The sequence below is a fragment of the Caloenas nicobarica genome, chromosome Z (genome assembly GCF_036013445.1).
Source record: "Caloenas nicobarica isolate bCalNic1 chromosome Z, bCalNic1.hap1, whole genome shotgun sequence".
Taxonomy (NCBI): domain Eukaryota; kingdom Metazoa; phylum Chordata; class Aves; order Columbiformes; family Columbidae; genus Caloenas; species Caloenas nicobarica.
This window is the reverse complement of record NC_088284.1, coordinates 36,326,888-36,344,750: the sequence shown is the minus strand read 5'-3', so window position 1 is coordinate 36,344,750 and position 17,863 is coordinate 36,326,888. Positions and strand designations below refer to the sequence as shown.

The 17,863-nt window shown below is 39.3% G+C and overlaps 1 protein-coding gene across 1 annotated transcript in view; it reads right to left on the bottom strand.

Annotated features, from left to right (window-relative positions):
• Positions 1-2,469: 2,469 nt before the first annotated feature.
• The window catches only part of PGGT1B (protein geranylgeranyltransferase type I subunit beta), a 43,421-nt gene continuing 28,027 nt past the window's right edge, over positions 2,470-17,863 (bottom strand). The window contains exons 6-9 of the mRNA XM_065657640.1: positions 12,407-12,452; positions 10,644-10,828; positions 10,253-10,361; positions 2,470-3,140 (exon numbers count right to left, since the gene is read on the bottom strand). Of these exons, the coding sequence (XP_065513712.1) occupies positions 2,956-3,140; positions 10,253-10,361; positions 10,644-10,828; positions 12,407-12,452 (525 nt within the window). The 3' untranslated portion in view covers positions 2,470-2,955. The remainder of the gene's footprint in view (positions 3,141-10,252; positions 10,362-10,643; positions 10,829-12,406; positions 12,453-17,863) is intronic.

Sequence of the window (17,863 nt, the reverse complement as noted above, 5' to 3'; positions counted from 1 at the left end):
TGGTGTTAAGAATGGCAAATCATCCATACAGAGTTGGCTATTAGCACAGATTTTTGTCAACCTAAATAGATTAAAGATTTCAAATTGATTAAAGAAACTATATTCTCAGTGTGAGTGAAGGCATACACATTTTGCGAGCTCCAGAACAAACCACAGTAGTTAATGGGAAACAAATACGCCTCCCACATCCTTTAGAAAAGGATACCTCTGCTGATAACATTAATCCTGAAAAGATGCTGTTATTTAGCCAGGGGTGGAGGGAAGCTGTAGAATAACTGGGGCCCAAAGAGACGTGAAATGTAAAAGCTGTATAAATAAGCCAAGGTAGCTTACAGATACAGAAGACAAAGCAAGAAATATCAGATGCCTTTTGAAGCAGAACATTGTTAAATTACTTGCCATGAAAAATTAACTAGCTATTCACAGAATATGATTTTTCACTGTTGTCCCTTTGCTTCTGCTTCTCTATTGTGATGTCTCTCACAGATGAGAACTTGGTCACAGATAGGGAAACTTACGAGCCATAGTTTAGGATTTTGCAAACACAGGGTTGCCCCAAGATAATTAAATACATAATTGCTCATGAAGCCAAGTAAGCAACTATCAATATTTGGGCTGTTCCAAACAGAGACTCAGAGTACCTTATTAAACTCTTCTGAAATTCAAAGCCACTTACTCTATAGGGAATATATTAAACACTAAAACACTGGTAGACAGTTCTCCAGCAAGACAGAGAGGCATAAGCAGAGATGGGTACCTACAATTACATCACATCTTCATTGCAACTTCACCATGTTCCAAAAATCCACCCCACTCTACCACGGGTCAACTTGTGGCCACCATCTGACAGCAAATACTGTGCTATTTTGAATGACTTCTACCCCAAGGTTTTGTTTTTAATGGGTTCTCAGCTAGGTAGACCTCCATGACCTGAGAGTCTTCTGTTCAGGGAAGCTGAACAACATCCCATTAAGACCCTCCACGAAAATGGACTCCTATGGGAACTGCTGTTACATGGCCCCAGCCTGGTAGATCTTCTCTTTTATGGATCTCAACTGTTTCTTTTATTTGCAGCCAAATTTCACATCACCTCAGGATGTGGCAACTAAAATAAATTCCCAAGCTCTATCCTCCTCACTTCACTCCCTCACATCAGTACCTTCCTCTTGCTCTTGCCCCCCAATCTACGTACTCACTCAAAGCAGCTCAGATCCTTTCCACCACTTTGGTTCTGCTCTTACTCCATATTCCCTTCCCTATTTTCCCCTTGCCTCCACCCTCTGTATCTCCAAGTTTTCATCTTCTCTTACTCTGTACAAGTCCTACTCAAGCACCTCATTCTTCCTCCCCAATTCTAGCCCTACAGTCCTCTTGCTTTCACCACTCCAGACTTGTGCAGTTCTTCCAGCTATGTAGTCTCTCCTCCTACAAGGAAACTATCTACTGGGACATGCCTAGATCATGTCTTACTTCCAAGTCCTGCCCCATGCTCCTTCTCTGCTTTTTCAAGCAGACCACCACCACCACCAGTGATATTCCTAATAATGCCAGGGAAATTAATCTGTTTATAGAAACAGAAACAATTTCTTTAAGCAGGAAGACTGCTACAGGTTTGGACACCAGGATTGTCCTGGTAGCCTGAAGATGACCATTGGATCTCTTTGATGTGAGACAGGGGTACAACTACTCTACCCTTTCCACTTGCACTGCATTGCAAAATCAGAACCACAGTTACTCCCAAAGCTCATTTTGCTGACTGAAACGGTCTATATCCTGTCTCTTTGGGCTCAGTGGTGCCAAATGGTGTGCTTAATCTAGCTTGGGAAATCTTCAGTGATCTGTGTTTGGAAATCCTTTAGAAAAAAGAATGTGCCTTAGTGACTGGCAAGTAGGAAGACATCCTAGCGTCTACCGCATGCCTGAAATGCAAAAAATGACCTGTCACAAACACGAACAGCTCCAAAGTTATTTGCTTTCTGAGCAGCATTTTAAGCATAGGAAGTAAGCACAATTACTAAATAAGCTGAGAATGTACATCATTGCTCTAACAGTGAACCTCTGCTACTTAAAGACCAATGTTTCCTTCTTTACACAGAATGGTTAAGAAACTCAAAATTATTTCACACTAAAAGGGGAACGTATAAAAATTAATCAGAGTGAAGTTGTACGATTTTAATGTACTGCAATGTCTAGACTTCAAAAATAGGTTCTAATGCTACTCTCGCACACAGCTACTCTTTAAAAAGACTGTGTTGAATATCTCCTATTGACACAAATAAATATGTCACACTCTCATTGAATTCCACATGAACAGAATATTTCTGATGAAAACACTTTGTCTGGCTAATGATCCAATGCATCTGTGTAGAAGCAACTCATGAATTACGAAATCCATTTAGTAAGGCCACACAACTTTAGAAATCAAATATATTGAATAAAATAATTTTATTTGTATTTACTTCTTTTTTTTTTTAACAAAGTTTATGGAACCTGAAAGTAGACAATAAAAGATAACTTTTAACTGAGACTTACTATGGGATATTCTCTACGCAAAAATATGTCAAACATTAAGATCATAAAGAACTCTGAGGATCTGTGCCATACTGTATGATATGTAAACAGATTTTGAAAGTATTTCCCCATTATATATTTTGACACAGTATGCACAAATTTAAAAATATAAAATAAAAATGAAGTTTATATGCCTCAAGGGATTTTGTAGAAGTAAAGCCATTTGAAGAGCCATTTACAGTCTGTGGTGACAAGCTTCTATATAATCAAAATATTTCCCCATTTCACAATGCAGAATAACCTGCTGAAGGCAACTGCTATCAAAGTGAAGCCAGCAACACAGATCTGATTGTATGACTCCAGCACTTAAAAGAGCACATTGGTTACACATGGCTTTTAACCTTGGGCTACAATTATGCTACCAGAACTAAATTCAAGTCTCAATCAGTCATGTAGAGAGGTGTGTGTCTTCTGAACACTATTTAGAGTCCTTGTTTTCCAGCTCTGATGAAGGTGGTGAAGGCGCTCTGAGGTTCTTGTGCTTACATTCAAGGCAGGATGAACTTTGCAAATACCAGATTCTCCAATTAATGACAAACCACAGATTCCAAAGTAGGCATGTAAAGCATCTGAAAGAAGGACAGAAAAGGAAAAAGAAAATTATGTCAGGCTGTAACAGCCAAGTGTTCCTGGTTTCCAACCCCCCTGAATTATTAAAGCCAATGGACACAAACAAGTGCTACATTTTAAACTTGAATTTTGACAGAAGAAATCGATTTCTACCCAAACTCACCAGTGTGAACTGATAGTCTGCAATCTCTAAAATGAGAGTCTCGTTTTGTTTTATAACAAATCTTGCCAACTACTTTATTTCTTCTGAATGCTCAGGCCAAAGAACAAAGGAATTTGAGGAGATGGAAATAATTTCTGTCCACAAAGCAATTTTTTTTTCCAAAGCATGACAGAATTTTTAGTTGATTACTTGAGGAACAGATGATTATTGAAACACCCAAATTAGTGCCAATAACTGCCAAACAGCAAGATTTAGAAGTATGAAAAAAATCATTACCTAGCTTCCCCACTTCCTGAGAGAATACCCTAAGGATAGGAATTCATGAGGTGTCTTGATCAGCCATAACAGATGACTGCCACCAAAAAGGGATGCTCTAATTCCCCTGCCCTACACTGCTCCTGCTGCACACCTTATACCAGCACTACAGCTTGCTGAACACCCTTCAGCAGTGTGGGACAGGGTGACATCCTGCTCAGTATATAAGCTAGGGGGAAAGCTGGCTGATGGCTGCTGCTCAGAAACTGGCTGGGCATCAGTGGGTGGCGAACAATTGCATTGGGCATTACTTGATTTGTATATTCATCATCATCATTATAATTATTATTACTTTCCCTTCCTTTTCTGTCCTATTAAACTGTCTTTATCTCAATCCACAACTTTCACTTTTTTTCCCATTCTCTCCCCAATCCCACTGTGGGAGCAAGTGAGCAAACAGCTGTGTGGTGTTCAGCTGCTTGCTGGGTTAAACAACAACAGTGCTTTTTGGTGCCCAAAGTGGGGCACAAAGGGTTGAGATGATGACAGATCTGACCAGAGCGTGGTAAAGCAAATTTGTGATAAGCATTCATTATAGTAATTTGACAGTTGATGGTCACAATGTTGATTTATTTGCTCTCAGAGCTGTTGTGCTCGTTCTCAGAGTTGTGGTATGTAACACCTTACTGGCTGCGTACATTCCCTGTTGTGCTGTTTATCACCTCTGGGAGCTGGACCAAGGTTATAATTTTGTTGTGTTATGTAACACAGGATTATGAGGTGGTTGTGAGACCAACCTGGCATTTGCACTCAGCATTGCCATCATCTCTCTACTTCAGGAGCCATCTCTTGGAAACTATTAATAATTACACTATTTACCTTTTTCTCCTTGGAGAGCCAGTCTATGGGGGAAGACAAAGGGGAACAATTTCCCCTGCTGCTTCACCTTCCCCTTCTCCTCCAGGCTAGTTACAACAGGTCTTGAGAATTTTGAATACCGTTGGGATGTTCAAACTAGCATGTTCCTATTGCTATGTCTCCTGAATGTGTTTCAGGTCTTGTTTAAAGTTAAACAACTAATTAAGAATACAACCCAGAGATCTGCCCCGAGGCTGGATAGTTATGAGTGGCATGGTGTGTGGGATAGCATGGGCAAATGCCTAGGATAGTGCACACCACCAGTGTTTTGGAACTTCAACCCTGTACAACTGCAGAATCCTGAAAAACTAGTAAAAAATTGGGAACAAGTATGCTGTCACCCTGGCAATTCCAGGGAGACACAAATCACTGCAACATGCAGGGGCCTGGTGTATGGCTACTGAGACCTGTTTAACACTATTGAGTACCCTCAAGGGGAAGAGATGGTCTCTGGTCTGATGACAAAGTGACAGGTACTGCAGGTACTCCAGCCCCTGCGACAGGCAATGCAGCTGAACCAGAGAACCCACCCATTCCACTATCAGTTGCCCCTATACACAAAAAAGAAATCTTGGACGCAAAAGTCAGCACACTTAGTAAGGGATTTGGGGGATGAAGAACCAGGGGCATCATGAGAAGAAGAAGAGGAGGAAGAACTCATTAATGAGATGGTAACCACCTAGTTCCTGTCCCTGAGCAAGCTGCAAGATAGACAAAAATATTTCAGCTGTCATTCAGGTAAGCACATTCACAGAATCACAGCATGGTTGGGGGTGCAAGAGACCTCTGGAGATCGTCTAGTCCAGGGACATAAAATTCTATTTTAACTAGGGGCCCCCATCAGGCTCGCAGTTGCCTTCAAAGGGCCGACTGTAATTTTAGGGCTGTATAAATGTAACTACTCCTACATTTATACAGTCCTAAAATTACAGTCGGCCCTTTGAAGGCAACCTTTAGTAGTTCCTTGTCCTTCTTTAACTGGGGAGCCCAGAACTGGACACAGTACTTCAGATGTGGCCTCACCAGGGCAGAGTAGAGGGGGAGAAGAACCTCTCTCGACCTGCTGGGCACACTTTTCCTAATGCACCCCAGGATACTGTTGGCCTTCTTGGCCACAAGGGCACATTATTGACTCATGGTCAACTTGTCACCCACCAGAACTCCCAAGTCCTTCTCTGCAGAGCTGCTTTCCAGTAGGTCCACCCCTAACCTGTACTGGTGCCTGGGATTATTCCTCCCCAGGAGCAGGACCCTACACTTGCCCTTGTTGAACTTCATCAGGTTCTTCTCTGCCCAGTTCTCCAGCCTGTCTTGCTGGCTGCTCCAACACTGGGCTAGCAGGGCCAGTAGCCTGGAATTAGAGGGTAAGGAAGCCGAGCAGCTGGGATCCCTGTCTAGGGAAAGAGGCACTGACAAAGCGATTGGAAAGGGGCACAAGTCCTCAGCCCCTGGAGGCGACTCCTATCAGGTGTGAAGAAAAGGTTTCCCTTCAAGGAAGATGTTACATGTCACCCAGGCAAGTAGACCACTGTGGAAAAAGGTATCTAGTACCTGAGGGTATCAGCCGTGCTGGAGGTGATTTATGATGACTTGGACAATGAGCAGTTATCCAAAGATCCAGATGAAGTCAAGTGTACGTGGCCTATGTGGCAGAAGTTTGTATAGTGTGCACCATCGTTGCACGCCAACTTATTGGCAGTAATGTCCTGAAAAGACGGAGAGGGACCAGCGGTGGGTAGATGAATTGGCTGGCCAACTCTGGCAATACAAAGAAAGTTTCTCCTCCTCCCTCATCTCAGCTGTGGAGAAACTGTCCTGGGAAGTCCACCAACTCAAAGAGGATATGTCCCACTTCCCACCTGTACGAAGCATTATCTCAGCAATTAGCAGTAAGCATCGCTCTGCTCAAAGAGATGATATAGAGGGTACACACCACAGGCCACCCTGTGGTTTTACCTGTAGGTAAATTGAACAAATTAAAAAGGGTTTTGGAGTCGGGGATACAGAGGATCTGAGGCCCACTATACTCCAACTGAAAAAGAGATACTGGCAGCACATGAAGGGGTTTGAGCTGTTTAGAAGTGATTGGTACTGAAGCGCAGCTCCCCCTGGCACCTCGACTGCTGGTGCTGGGCTGGATGTTTAAAGGGAGGGTCCCCTCTATGGATCATGCAACTTAGGCTACATGCAGTAAGCAGGTCGCACTGATGACACAGTGGGCTTGACTGGGAAACGCCACTTGCCCAGGGATCTCTGAAGTGATCACGGACTGGCCAGAAGGCAAAGATTTCAGAATATCACCAGAAAAGAAGGTGACATGTGCTGAAGAGGCCCCACTGTATAATAAACAATTGGAAAGTGAGAAGCAACATGGCCTGTTCACTGATGGGTCCTGTCATATTGTGTGAAAGCGTCAGAGGTGGAAAACTGCTATATGGAGTCTTATATGACAAGTCACAGAAACCGCTGAAGGAGAAGGTGAAATCGAGTCAGTGAGAGCGGTGAAAGATATCTAGCTGTCTTTAGACATTGCTGAATAAGAAAAATGGCTGGTGCGTTATCTCTAGAATGACTCATGGATGGTGGCAAATGCCCTGTGGGGGTGGTCACAGCAATGGAACCTCCTGGGGCATGCAGCAGTACATTCACTTAATTTAAAAGAAAATTTTATTTAAAGCTAGTCATGACTTACGGACAAGCCTGAAAAAAACCCCAATAGCTCAGATATGTATTCAACAAAATATTGTGGATTAACCCTGATAGAGAGCTAAGCACTGCACAGCTGTTCACTCACTTGCCCCCACCACCCCTAGTGCAAGAAGAAGAAAGGAAGAGAAAAAGTGAGAAAACTCATAGCTCACGATAATGACACTTTATAGGGAAAGCAAAAGCCACTGGTGCAAGCAAAGCAAAATAAGGAATTCATTCATTATGTCCCAGTGGGAGGCAAGTGTTTAGCTACTTTGGGAAAGCAGGGCTTTTTCACATATGGTGTGAAAAGTTGGGAAGACAAACGCTGTAACTCCAAAAGCCCTCCCTCTTCCTCCTTCTTCCCCATCTTTTACTGCTGAGCATAATGACATTGGTCTGGGGTACCCCCTGTGGTCAGTGGGGTCAGCTGCCCTGGCTGTGCCCGTCCCAACCTCCTGCGAACCCTAAGTGTGCTCACTAGCAGGGCAGCACGAGAAACACAAAAGGCCTTAACAGTGTATAAGCACTGCTCCATAACAGCTGAAACATCCCTGTGTTATCAACACTGTTTTGGTAATGAATCCAAAACACAGCACCATAAGGGCTGCTAGGGAAAAAAACTGAACTCCATTAAACCACACCAATGTGGTTTAATGTTCGTAACAAGTAGTACTAACACAAGGTAGCAGATCAAATTGCTCAACATGAAAGACTTGGAAAAAAAACCCCAAGCTATCAGTCACTTATAAACAAAGAACAGAACAAACAGAGTAGGTGTTCAGTTCTGTTTTGAAGTATGAATCTCCTTACTAAGCTGCTGTCCATGCCTGCTTTATGAAACTGTAATATTACCAGGATGATATTCGGAAGATTTTTCAGAGGAAAGCCCTTCCTATATTTGACAACCCGCAGATCACCCCGTACATCACTATAAACAAAACAAGAGTCATGTCCTGAATCACTTTGTTATGCTCATGTTTTCAGAGGATTACTAGCACTTAAAGAGTCCTTTGACTTTTTAGATTTATTTTCAAAGGCAAGTAGGTTTTTTAACTTCACTGCTCAATAAGCACACTACTTTAAATCAAGAATAATTGTTAAATAATGCTACTGGCCTCCAGAACCAACAATGTATTGATGTCTGTCGGCATCTGAACACCAGGACTACAAAATAATATTTCCCTGAATCAACAGTTGTGAAAAGTTACTTGCAACTTTAGAATTCCATGTAATATACAGATTATCACAAGCAGTTGACTGTCTTCTGCCATTTCTTTTAGTCTTCTTCCTAAAAACATTGTTGCACATCAAAGACAGGTTGACTATTAAATTGAAATAGTTTTTATGAAGTAGGAGCTAAAGAAATTTGAATTCTGAACCTATCTTAGAAAGCACATTTGAAAAAATTGCACATTCTTACTTTGCAAACTTTCCCTAGAATATTCTGTCACATCTGAGCTTTTCATCAAAACCAAATTGCAACCACTGTTATCAGCTTTACAAATGCTAAATGCTCAAGGAATAATTTCTGTCCATATTGAGCCCCAACAGAACAATTAACTCATTTGCAAGATGACACATACCATTCTCGTTACCTTCACATTTTGCATTTACACTGAAGTCAAGACGACTCTACATTTAACCAAAAGCAGACTTTTGAGAACAATCGAGCTGCACAGATGCTTCATGTTAGTAAAGTGTGAAATCTTTATTGTGGAGACATACAACGATCAAAAGACAGCTTGCCTTTCCGATACCAGACTGAGTTTGTAGTAAGCTCAGCTGTGTATGTGCAACAACGAAATCTCAGTTCCACAGCAACAATTTTTGCAATGCTGCATTTATAGTCATTCTTCACATTAGAACTGCATTAGCTTTTTACTCTTTCCTTCAAAATATGAACACAGACTTACGTCATGATCTACCTGAGGAAAGTGCTGCAACAAGCTTGCTTTATAGGAACCAGCAGGGCTCAGGCTAGACCACCACACAAATCAAAGCGAAACAGCCTTATTATTAGCCTTGCCTTTCTCAAATTTTATCTCAAAACACTCACAGCTATGCTAAAGGACATATTAAGGAACTTCACACGATTCGAGTTTTAAAGATTTTTTTAATTGCCAGCTCACTACGTAAATGGTTCACAAAGATAAATAAGAAATATTTCCTCCAAGTGATACTGACTGATCTATATGACGCACAGTAAATACAGCTAAGTCCTCATGAATCCTAAGCTGGTTTTCAGGGAAATAGGGAGAGCACATCTACCACAAGCACTGTGTTTTTGGTGTGGGTCTGCCTTGAAAAACTCTCATTTGTTGTTCAAAATGAAAGGATGAAATATCAGGGCACAGATTCTGAAGAGACCCATCTTTTATTATGACTAAATTTTATCTTATTTGGTCAGTTTACAGACTGTTTATCTTTTCTGTAAAAAAATGCCACTGTGCAATGCTACTGGCACGAGGCTTATTGTTGTAAGTTTCCTATATCTTCATTGAATTCTAGCACACTTTGAAATTATTTCAAATTAAAGATTTTAGCATATTTTCAAATTTTTCACTACTTCAAATTATCCACTTCCGAATGGATACTAATTAACCTTCAGATATACTACATATAATTTGCTATGTATAACTAGAATCTATAAATAATAAGTAACTATGTAAACTTCAATTGTTTTTAAATATATCAATGATTTCTAAATAAGCTTAAAGAATTCCTTTAAGGAAAGAAATGTTTTGAAATATTTTACTCAGGCCATACCCACTGGACAATATTCCCTTTAGTTAGAGCAGTTAAACACACAGAGAAAAGCTTGCTCAGTTCTAAACAGACAGTGATTTTCTTTCAGTGATAGTTTAAACAACAGCTCACTTACACAGTGGCTGAACAAGGGAAAACTATATTATACTCCTCATCTTTCCCTTTAAATTATGAAAATCTCATTAGATTTCAAGGGTTTTTCACATTTTTTTGAGGAAGATAGAGGAAAATCTTCCTTTACTTCTCTCAGATGTCTAACTGGTGGAATGTATTTCTAGCTTAGAACACACTCATCGTAATTTTGAAAAGTAAATCTACCTGGATGGCTATCCGGCCACTTGGCAAATCCACCAACAAGGCGATCTTGAGTTGACAGGATGTAATTTCGGTTTTTCTCAAAATCTGTATATTGGAATATGTTCAACAGCTGAAAAGAAATCAGACCGTTACAGTAATATACTAAATATTATTACATTGTTAATACTAAAATATAATAACCTATTTATGAGATAAGTAGTGATAGCAAAGATAGCACTAATCTGGTAAACCTCCGTATCCTGCATTTTTGCAAGATGAAAGACCTTCATAGTGATCTGTGCATATTCAGGCACTTGTGCCAAACATGTAGCTGTTCCAAGCAAAGAAAAGATATGATGCTTAAAGAAATCAAACAAGCCAGTAACTATACTGTAGCTGTTCTGTACACTACCTTCAGTGTTGCTCCCACCCAAAAGGAGTAGCAAGTGTCTACAGGTTTGTTGGGTCGTCCATGGTAGCCATTCTGTTGTCTCATTATACACCACCTTCTTATTCTGTTCAATTCTTTTTCTGAAAAAACCTCCTCCAGTTTACCCATCAAACACAGCGATGCAATGCCACAAAATGTAGAGCCACCTGTGAAGAGACAGTTGTTCTTGCAATGTTTTGATATCCCGCTTTTCTTACTGAAGCACATATGATCTCAGTCAGGACTTCTAACTAGGGTAGTAACAATTAAATAAATGAATTTTTAACAGTATGAAGGTGTCAAGTCCAAAAGCCAGATCAATAAACCCATTATAGTTCAGCATGTATGTCAAAGGCAGAAAAAAACCCCAATCCAACTCTTGCACAAATAAACCTTAACTCATTTTCTTAAAGCTGGATTGCCTCTCAATGCTGTACAATTTTCATTACACAGTAGTGCAGAAATAAGTAAATTCCAGTGCAACTGAAAACATTTCTTCTCATGTAACTTTAAAAATAAAACTATTGGGATGCCAGCAATCGAACCGAGGCAGAGATGCCAAAGACAGTCTCAGACACAATTCCCCAGTGGATATAAATAGCCAGAAGTATCTGATGAGCAGTCAAAAAAAAAAAAAAAAAGAAAAAAAAGAAGACATGGTTAATACTATGAAAATACTGGTGGATTCTCATAGTTGTAATAATCATAAATTACACTTCTAAGGATTTTTTTGTTGTCAAGGAAACTACAAATAAAATTCGGCATTAGAAGAAGAACTCATGTTCTTTGTCTGTGTATCATGGCCATCACTTCTTAAAGCCCATCGAAACTCATTCTGAGACTATTACCTGATATGATAAAATTAAAGCCTGGGAAAGACTAAGCCAGCTGTTGATCAAAGATGTGAGGCCCAAACTCCCTTACGCTATCCTGGTGCTAGAAGAGCTCAGAAACTCAGAGGTTGTTTTCATTCTGATGCCAAAATGCAGGAGAAGGATGCTGAAGTAATGCTATCTGTTATCACTAGCAATCTACAGCAACTTATTTAATTTTTAAAATATGTAATGGTATAAATTTAAGTTTTTCAACTTTATCCATCCTGCAGGAAGAAAAAAGATGGAATACTATCAAAGCTCAATACTAAGGACAGAGCTAGTTAACATTCGATAGATGTAGTATCAGCCACACAGAAGTCAACAGGTTCTCCGTCACGGGCAGACCACTACTTCATGGCATAGGAAAACATTTGGCTTAAAAATATCAGTCCCTTGGGAATTCCTATCTTCGCAACTACTGTTTACAAAAATTAACTGCTGCTTCAAGATTTGAGCCCCCAGTGGATGGGGGCTCAGAGGAAATGTTTCTATGTTTTACTAACAGTTACTGAAATTGGAGATTATCAGGTGCATCTCTCAAAATCTCTTGCAGATAAATCCAGAGTACCAATGCTACATGTGGAAAAAGTTTGTCCTGTCAGCAAGAGATGAGAACTGCGAACACTTTTCAACAAAACATTCACAAGGTAAGATTAATGGAGTTGATATATTAAGAGCCCATCTGGTCTGAGATTAAAGCTGGAACTAAGGGAAGAAGGCAGATAATATTCTGAGGCATGTTTTGCATTTGCTTCTTAAACCACTTCCTTAAAATCAGAAAAGAAGGACAGGCATGACATACACAGCATCTCTTCCAGTATTTCCAATCCCAGTCTTAAAAAAAGGCATAGAACATTTTAACATCCTTACCATGAGATTCCAGTCCAGGTCCTTGCGCTAGGCCGTTATCGTAAGACTGAAGAAAAAAACCCATAAATCAGTTATTTTAGAACAAAGTCACTTCCACAGACATTGCAGTTTCTCAGTCTACTAGCAAAATTACAATCAGGTGAAATGTTGGTTATCGTCTGATGAAATTCTGAACTTAAACTTCAAAAAGCTCTTGGCAGAAAACAGTTAACAAATCAGCCTTGTTCCAATGCAGGCAGCTTTTATGACTTTCATGGAGTTCATTTTAGTTGTGACATATATTAAAAGTCTGAAAATGCATAAATATGTCTCTGCCAAAAAGGGAAAGCATGTGATGCAGATAACCACTACAGAAAAAAAAAAGTCTTTAAAAGAAAGAGAAAATGGATATGAAACTCTGAACAAAATTAAATGGATAAACTAAATCTGTCTCTAACCCAAAAGCTGGTTAACACACGAAAAGGCAAAATGCAAGGTACTACTGTGTGGATAATACCCAAGTACAAGAAATGCTTTAGTAAGGAGCGAGAACATTAGGCTTTAAAAAAATGAAGACTGGGCCTGCGGTGGGGAGGAGGAGAACTAGGGGACACATGAACCAGAAGCGACAACATAATAAACCATACTATTGGACTAAACTTAACTTGCCTTATAAAATGCTACTATTAAAAAATATCTTAACAATGCAGAAAAATTACTTTGTTAAGTCAAAGAAAAAGGAGAAACTTGAGCCTGATGAACAAAGCACCAAGAATATTACAGTACAGGTCTGTTATAGGCAGTCTAGGAGCAGGTGATGGAGCAGGTGATATTGTATATGTAAGAATAACAATCTTTCTTCCATAAAAATTCATTAAATGATTTTGTATAACAGGAAACAAGAGATCAGAGCAAGTTATTCACAAAATGGAAAATATTTATTTTATAAGAGTTCACAGAATGCTTACTTAATTATCACTGGACAAACACCAACCTGTTTAGTAGGAACAAAAAATGACTCAACTTTTTAACTTTCAAAGTTAAATTACAGACATTAATCTCTCTACATGAGCTGCTCAATTAATTTTTAGTTCAATATCTGGCCAGAGAGTTAGAAAGCAATTTACCCTTCCCCTCCACCAGGTGCTGACTATTTCTCATGTTTTCTCTAAAACACTTAAAAGTGGTTAGTAGATGAAAGACACCTTGACAGACCACTCGTGACTCCCATAGTCCTAACCAAATAATTACTACAAGAGCTAGCATGTCTTTAGGAATAACCTACAGATTATTTTTTAGATCTGTTTTTAAAGCTGACATTGTGAAGAAAAAAGGGAAACAGAAGCAGACACAGAAGCTACATTTAGACTATATTTCCCAGCTTTTGAGTTGTTTCTGCAAGTTGGAGCAACTAAACCCAGTAACATCTTTTATACTTCATGCTGCAGCTTGACCTTCTGAACTTTGAGCCAGTCAATTTTAAGTAATTCCTATGAACATCTGAATATTAAAAACACACTGTAAACTCTGTGCACTTGCAATCCAAATGTGCTACCACACTCCACAGGCCCATTAATTGCTAAGCAAAGCAAAGCTGATTAGCAAAGCTATGCTAGCAAAGCTACATACTCTACAAAACTCTACAAACAGAAATTGTAGGAGGAGGTGGTTTGCTTTATGTATGACAAAGTAATGAGCTCTGGAGAAAGGCTATTAAGCATGCATCCCAGACAGTGTACTATGCTGGGCTGTACAATTAGCTTGAAATTTAAACAGACAGTAGTTGACCTTTGGCTGACTGGTGCCTATTTATTAACACACAGCAGCTGCTCTTTGGAGACCTGTGTGCATTAAAAAACTGTGGAAATATTTTATTTTCTTTGTCCTTTTGAAAAGGCCTAAGAAATCATATGCAAAAGAGGCTCTAGGTTACTGCAACATGAAAGCTGCATAATTAAATACTGTCCTCAGGAAATGTGTAAATCCATTTGGGTACAATCTTTGCTTCACACCTTAAAAATTGCATAAACAGCTTAATTATATCAACAGGCTCATATGGCTGCATTTCAAGAGGACTCTACTATACAAGAATAAACAGATGCAATACTTAAAACTTCTAGGAATATTTCCACCTAAAAACCAAGTTTGCAGTAAACAAAGCAATGTTGCAAGAAGTAGTATTTTGGAGTCTGTGTTTGCTTAAGTCATTCCAAATTTCATAATCTCAGTGTCTGTTGCTTTTGATTAGTGATGCATTTGACTTTTAAACAAGAAAGCCAAAAATCAACCTAGGCTGATTAAAACTGTGTGATTGGAACCTGACTATTCTACTGACAATAAATCTGATCCAGAATCATTTTTGTGATCAGTGGCGTACAAACACTTTTTAGTCAAGTGGTGAAGGGCCAACTAGTCTGTATGAAGATTAAATTATTTTTAACGCAGCTACTTGTTCGAATAAAGCAACACCATTGTTTCATGTTCCAATCTTCTGCTGTTCTTAACAAGCCTAACTACATAAACCCCCTCCCTACTTCAGCTGTATTGAATTGTATCTGCCACAATTCTGATACTGCATCATTACAGAGAACAAATTCCAAAGAATATGCTTAAAATCCAGAAGCTTATTAGAAAGATTACGGTTTTTAACCACTTATGTTATTCTTCATCCAGGTTAGTTGCAGTTCATATGTATGCCGATTTGAGTAACTGAAAAAAAGTTTGTTACCTGTCACTTGCTTCATCTATGGGCAAATGAGGACATATAGTAGTCAAGCAAAACCACACTTTTCTGTCACAGATGTTTACTACTGAGCAACAATCTGTTTTGGTTTATAATTAATGGAAGGACTAGAATGAGGTAACATTGTAGCAAAACAGGAATAAGCATTTGCAAGAAAGTCTATGGCAATATTCATGGTATAGTAAGTTACACAAGGAGTAACAAATGAAATAATCTCAAATAGAATTTACTTGGAATGTAATATACATGTTATTTTTAGCACCATCTACAAAATCTTAACGAGAAATCATGCTAATATTCTTGGACGCCACATTTCACATTCATTGCATTTGTTTAAGACAGACACATTAATACTTGGTTCATATGATAGGTAACCGAATTGGAATACATCTCAAGGAGGGTCATGGAAAGAGAAGAATGAGAGGAAGGAACAACCACCACTCAAATTATTTTCACAATGGGCTACTCTCTGAGCATTTGAAACTTCTCCAAACACATCTTCAACGATACGATGTGACCAAGCAGGATGCATGTATTTGCCTAGAAGTATCAGACACCTTGCAACCGAGTGACCACACTGAAATGCTGGTCTGGGCAAGCAGTGCACACACAGAAAGCCCGGACACAGGTAGTGTATATGTGTGTACCAACTCTGCAGGATATTCATTCATAGCAAACCAACACTTTCCAGAAAGATGTCCTATTGAACACAGTGTGTAGTCATTCTACCAATTCACAATAAACCTGGACAAAAATATAGCATTTCTTGTTACACCTTAGCATGTCCTAAGGGGACTGCTGTGTACAGAACACTGCTTATAGGATCTCTGTGAGTTACTCTCTGTGCTAGCTGGGAAAAGACCTAGTCTTTGTGATAAGCCACAGTACCTTCTGGGCTCTGACCATGTCCAGACTCCAGTTTCACTTCAGTGGTCAACTGAAGTATTACCTATGGGCCCTTCCAAGAGGTCTTGTTCTGTTCAGGCTTAATTTTTTTTAAGTGGTGTCAATTTTCGCAGTAGGAACATAACATCTGGAATTTGCAGGTACAAAGACTAACGCTAAGGCTCTAGAAGCAAACTATTAATTCGGTTCAATATCACTGTAGACAGTAAATCTCCAGTGCCATTTAGAAGCTCCAAACTTTCAAAAAAAATCTCCACTTGCCTGCACTATAGATGGCCTCATACGATACTCTCTAGTTCTTGTTCTAGAAAGAAACAGTTGTTCCATGCTCACTTTACCTTTTCAGTGCTACTTATTACTTTACGTACCTCTGTCACACTCTACTTAACCATCTCACTGCCAGTATGAAGAGCCCTACTATATTAAATACACCTTTTACACAAGAGGTCTGAGTACCGACTGGAGTAACATCACGAATCTCATGGGCTCATAGGCTGACTTGCCAGAAATGGGGGACACATGGGCTCTAGGGGACAGCTGTTAGATGGACTGTCAGCACCAAGCACAGCATCAAAGCTTTCTCTTTTCTTCCACTTCTCCACCCCTCAGCAAGGAGGCTGGGGGTCAAGAAGAAGTTGGGAGGGGACATTGTCAGAATAACTGAACCTAACTGGCCAAAGGGATATTCCGTATGTTTTAACCTCATGCTCAGCAATAAAACTGGGATAGAAGAAGAAGGGGTGGGGAGGAATGAGGTGTCTTCCAAGGCAGCTGATGCTTCGAGACTGGCTGGGCACTGGTCTGCCTGTGGGAGGTGGTGAAAGCCTGACTGTCTTTGCATCACTTGCCTTTAAGTCTTTTGTTCACTTAGCTAACTGTCTTAACCTTGATCCACGAGTTTTCTTGCTTTTGCTCTTCCTATTCTCTCCCTTGTTTTGCTGAGGGGTGTTGGGGGAGTAAGCAGAGAAGAAACATATTAAAAGGCATCAAAAACAATGTAGGTGTGATAGTATAAAGTTTTGTTCGTACTCTGAATTCCAGGGTGGAGGCTAGTGTAATGAACATGCCAACTATGAATTAGATGATTTCACATTTTTTTGAAAAGAACATGAAGAAAATTATATGCCTAACCAGTCTAAGGCAGTGTGCTAGAAAGCTTCTTGTGATGTACCTACCTATCGCCTTAAGAAATAAACAAAAAATAAACCCCATTTCGGTCTGAAGCAGGAGATTAAGTCTTTTTTACTTGTTTCTCACTTGAATTTTACAATCTCACTGTTGGCAGCAACTACTGAAATGTGCTGGTTTACATGAGGAGTTGTACGTCATCATAAATTTGGTTCTTTTTTGTGGACCTGAAGAGTTTACTATGTATGTTTTCTTACATTCAGGAAACTGTAGTTTTCAAGCTTACTCAGCTTCTTTGAAAAATATTTATTCTAATATTGGAAAATGAAACTCAAACTAACAAAAACATCATGAAAAAACCTGAACTCTTTTCTCCAACCAAATACGAAGACAACTTGGCACAGACACAGAGAAAAATGTGTATATACTAATATCTTCCTTCATTCCAAATACCTAATTAATAAATTATGAAGTGTATGACTGGAAACATTTAATAAGCTTGAACTGATGTCAATAATTAGTTTTTTCTTTGTTTCTGTATATAATTTAAAAATCAGCACTACAGTTCATTGAAATGTGAGGATTTTATTGATGTGGTGCTTTACCTATGCACTTTTTCTAAATTATAGGAATATCAGGTCCCAATTTACAAGAACTTGCTCTCAATTTTGAGTTTTAAAAGAAAAAAACCTCAAATTTAA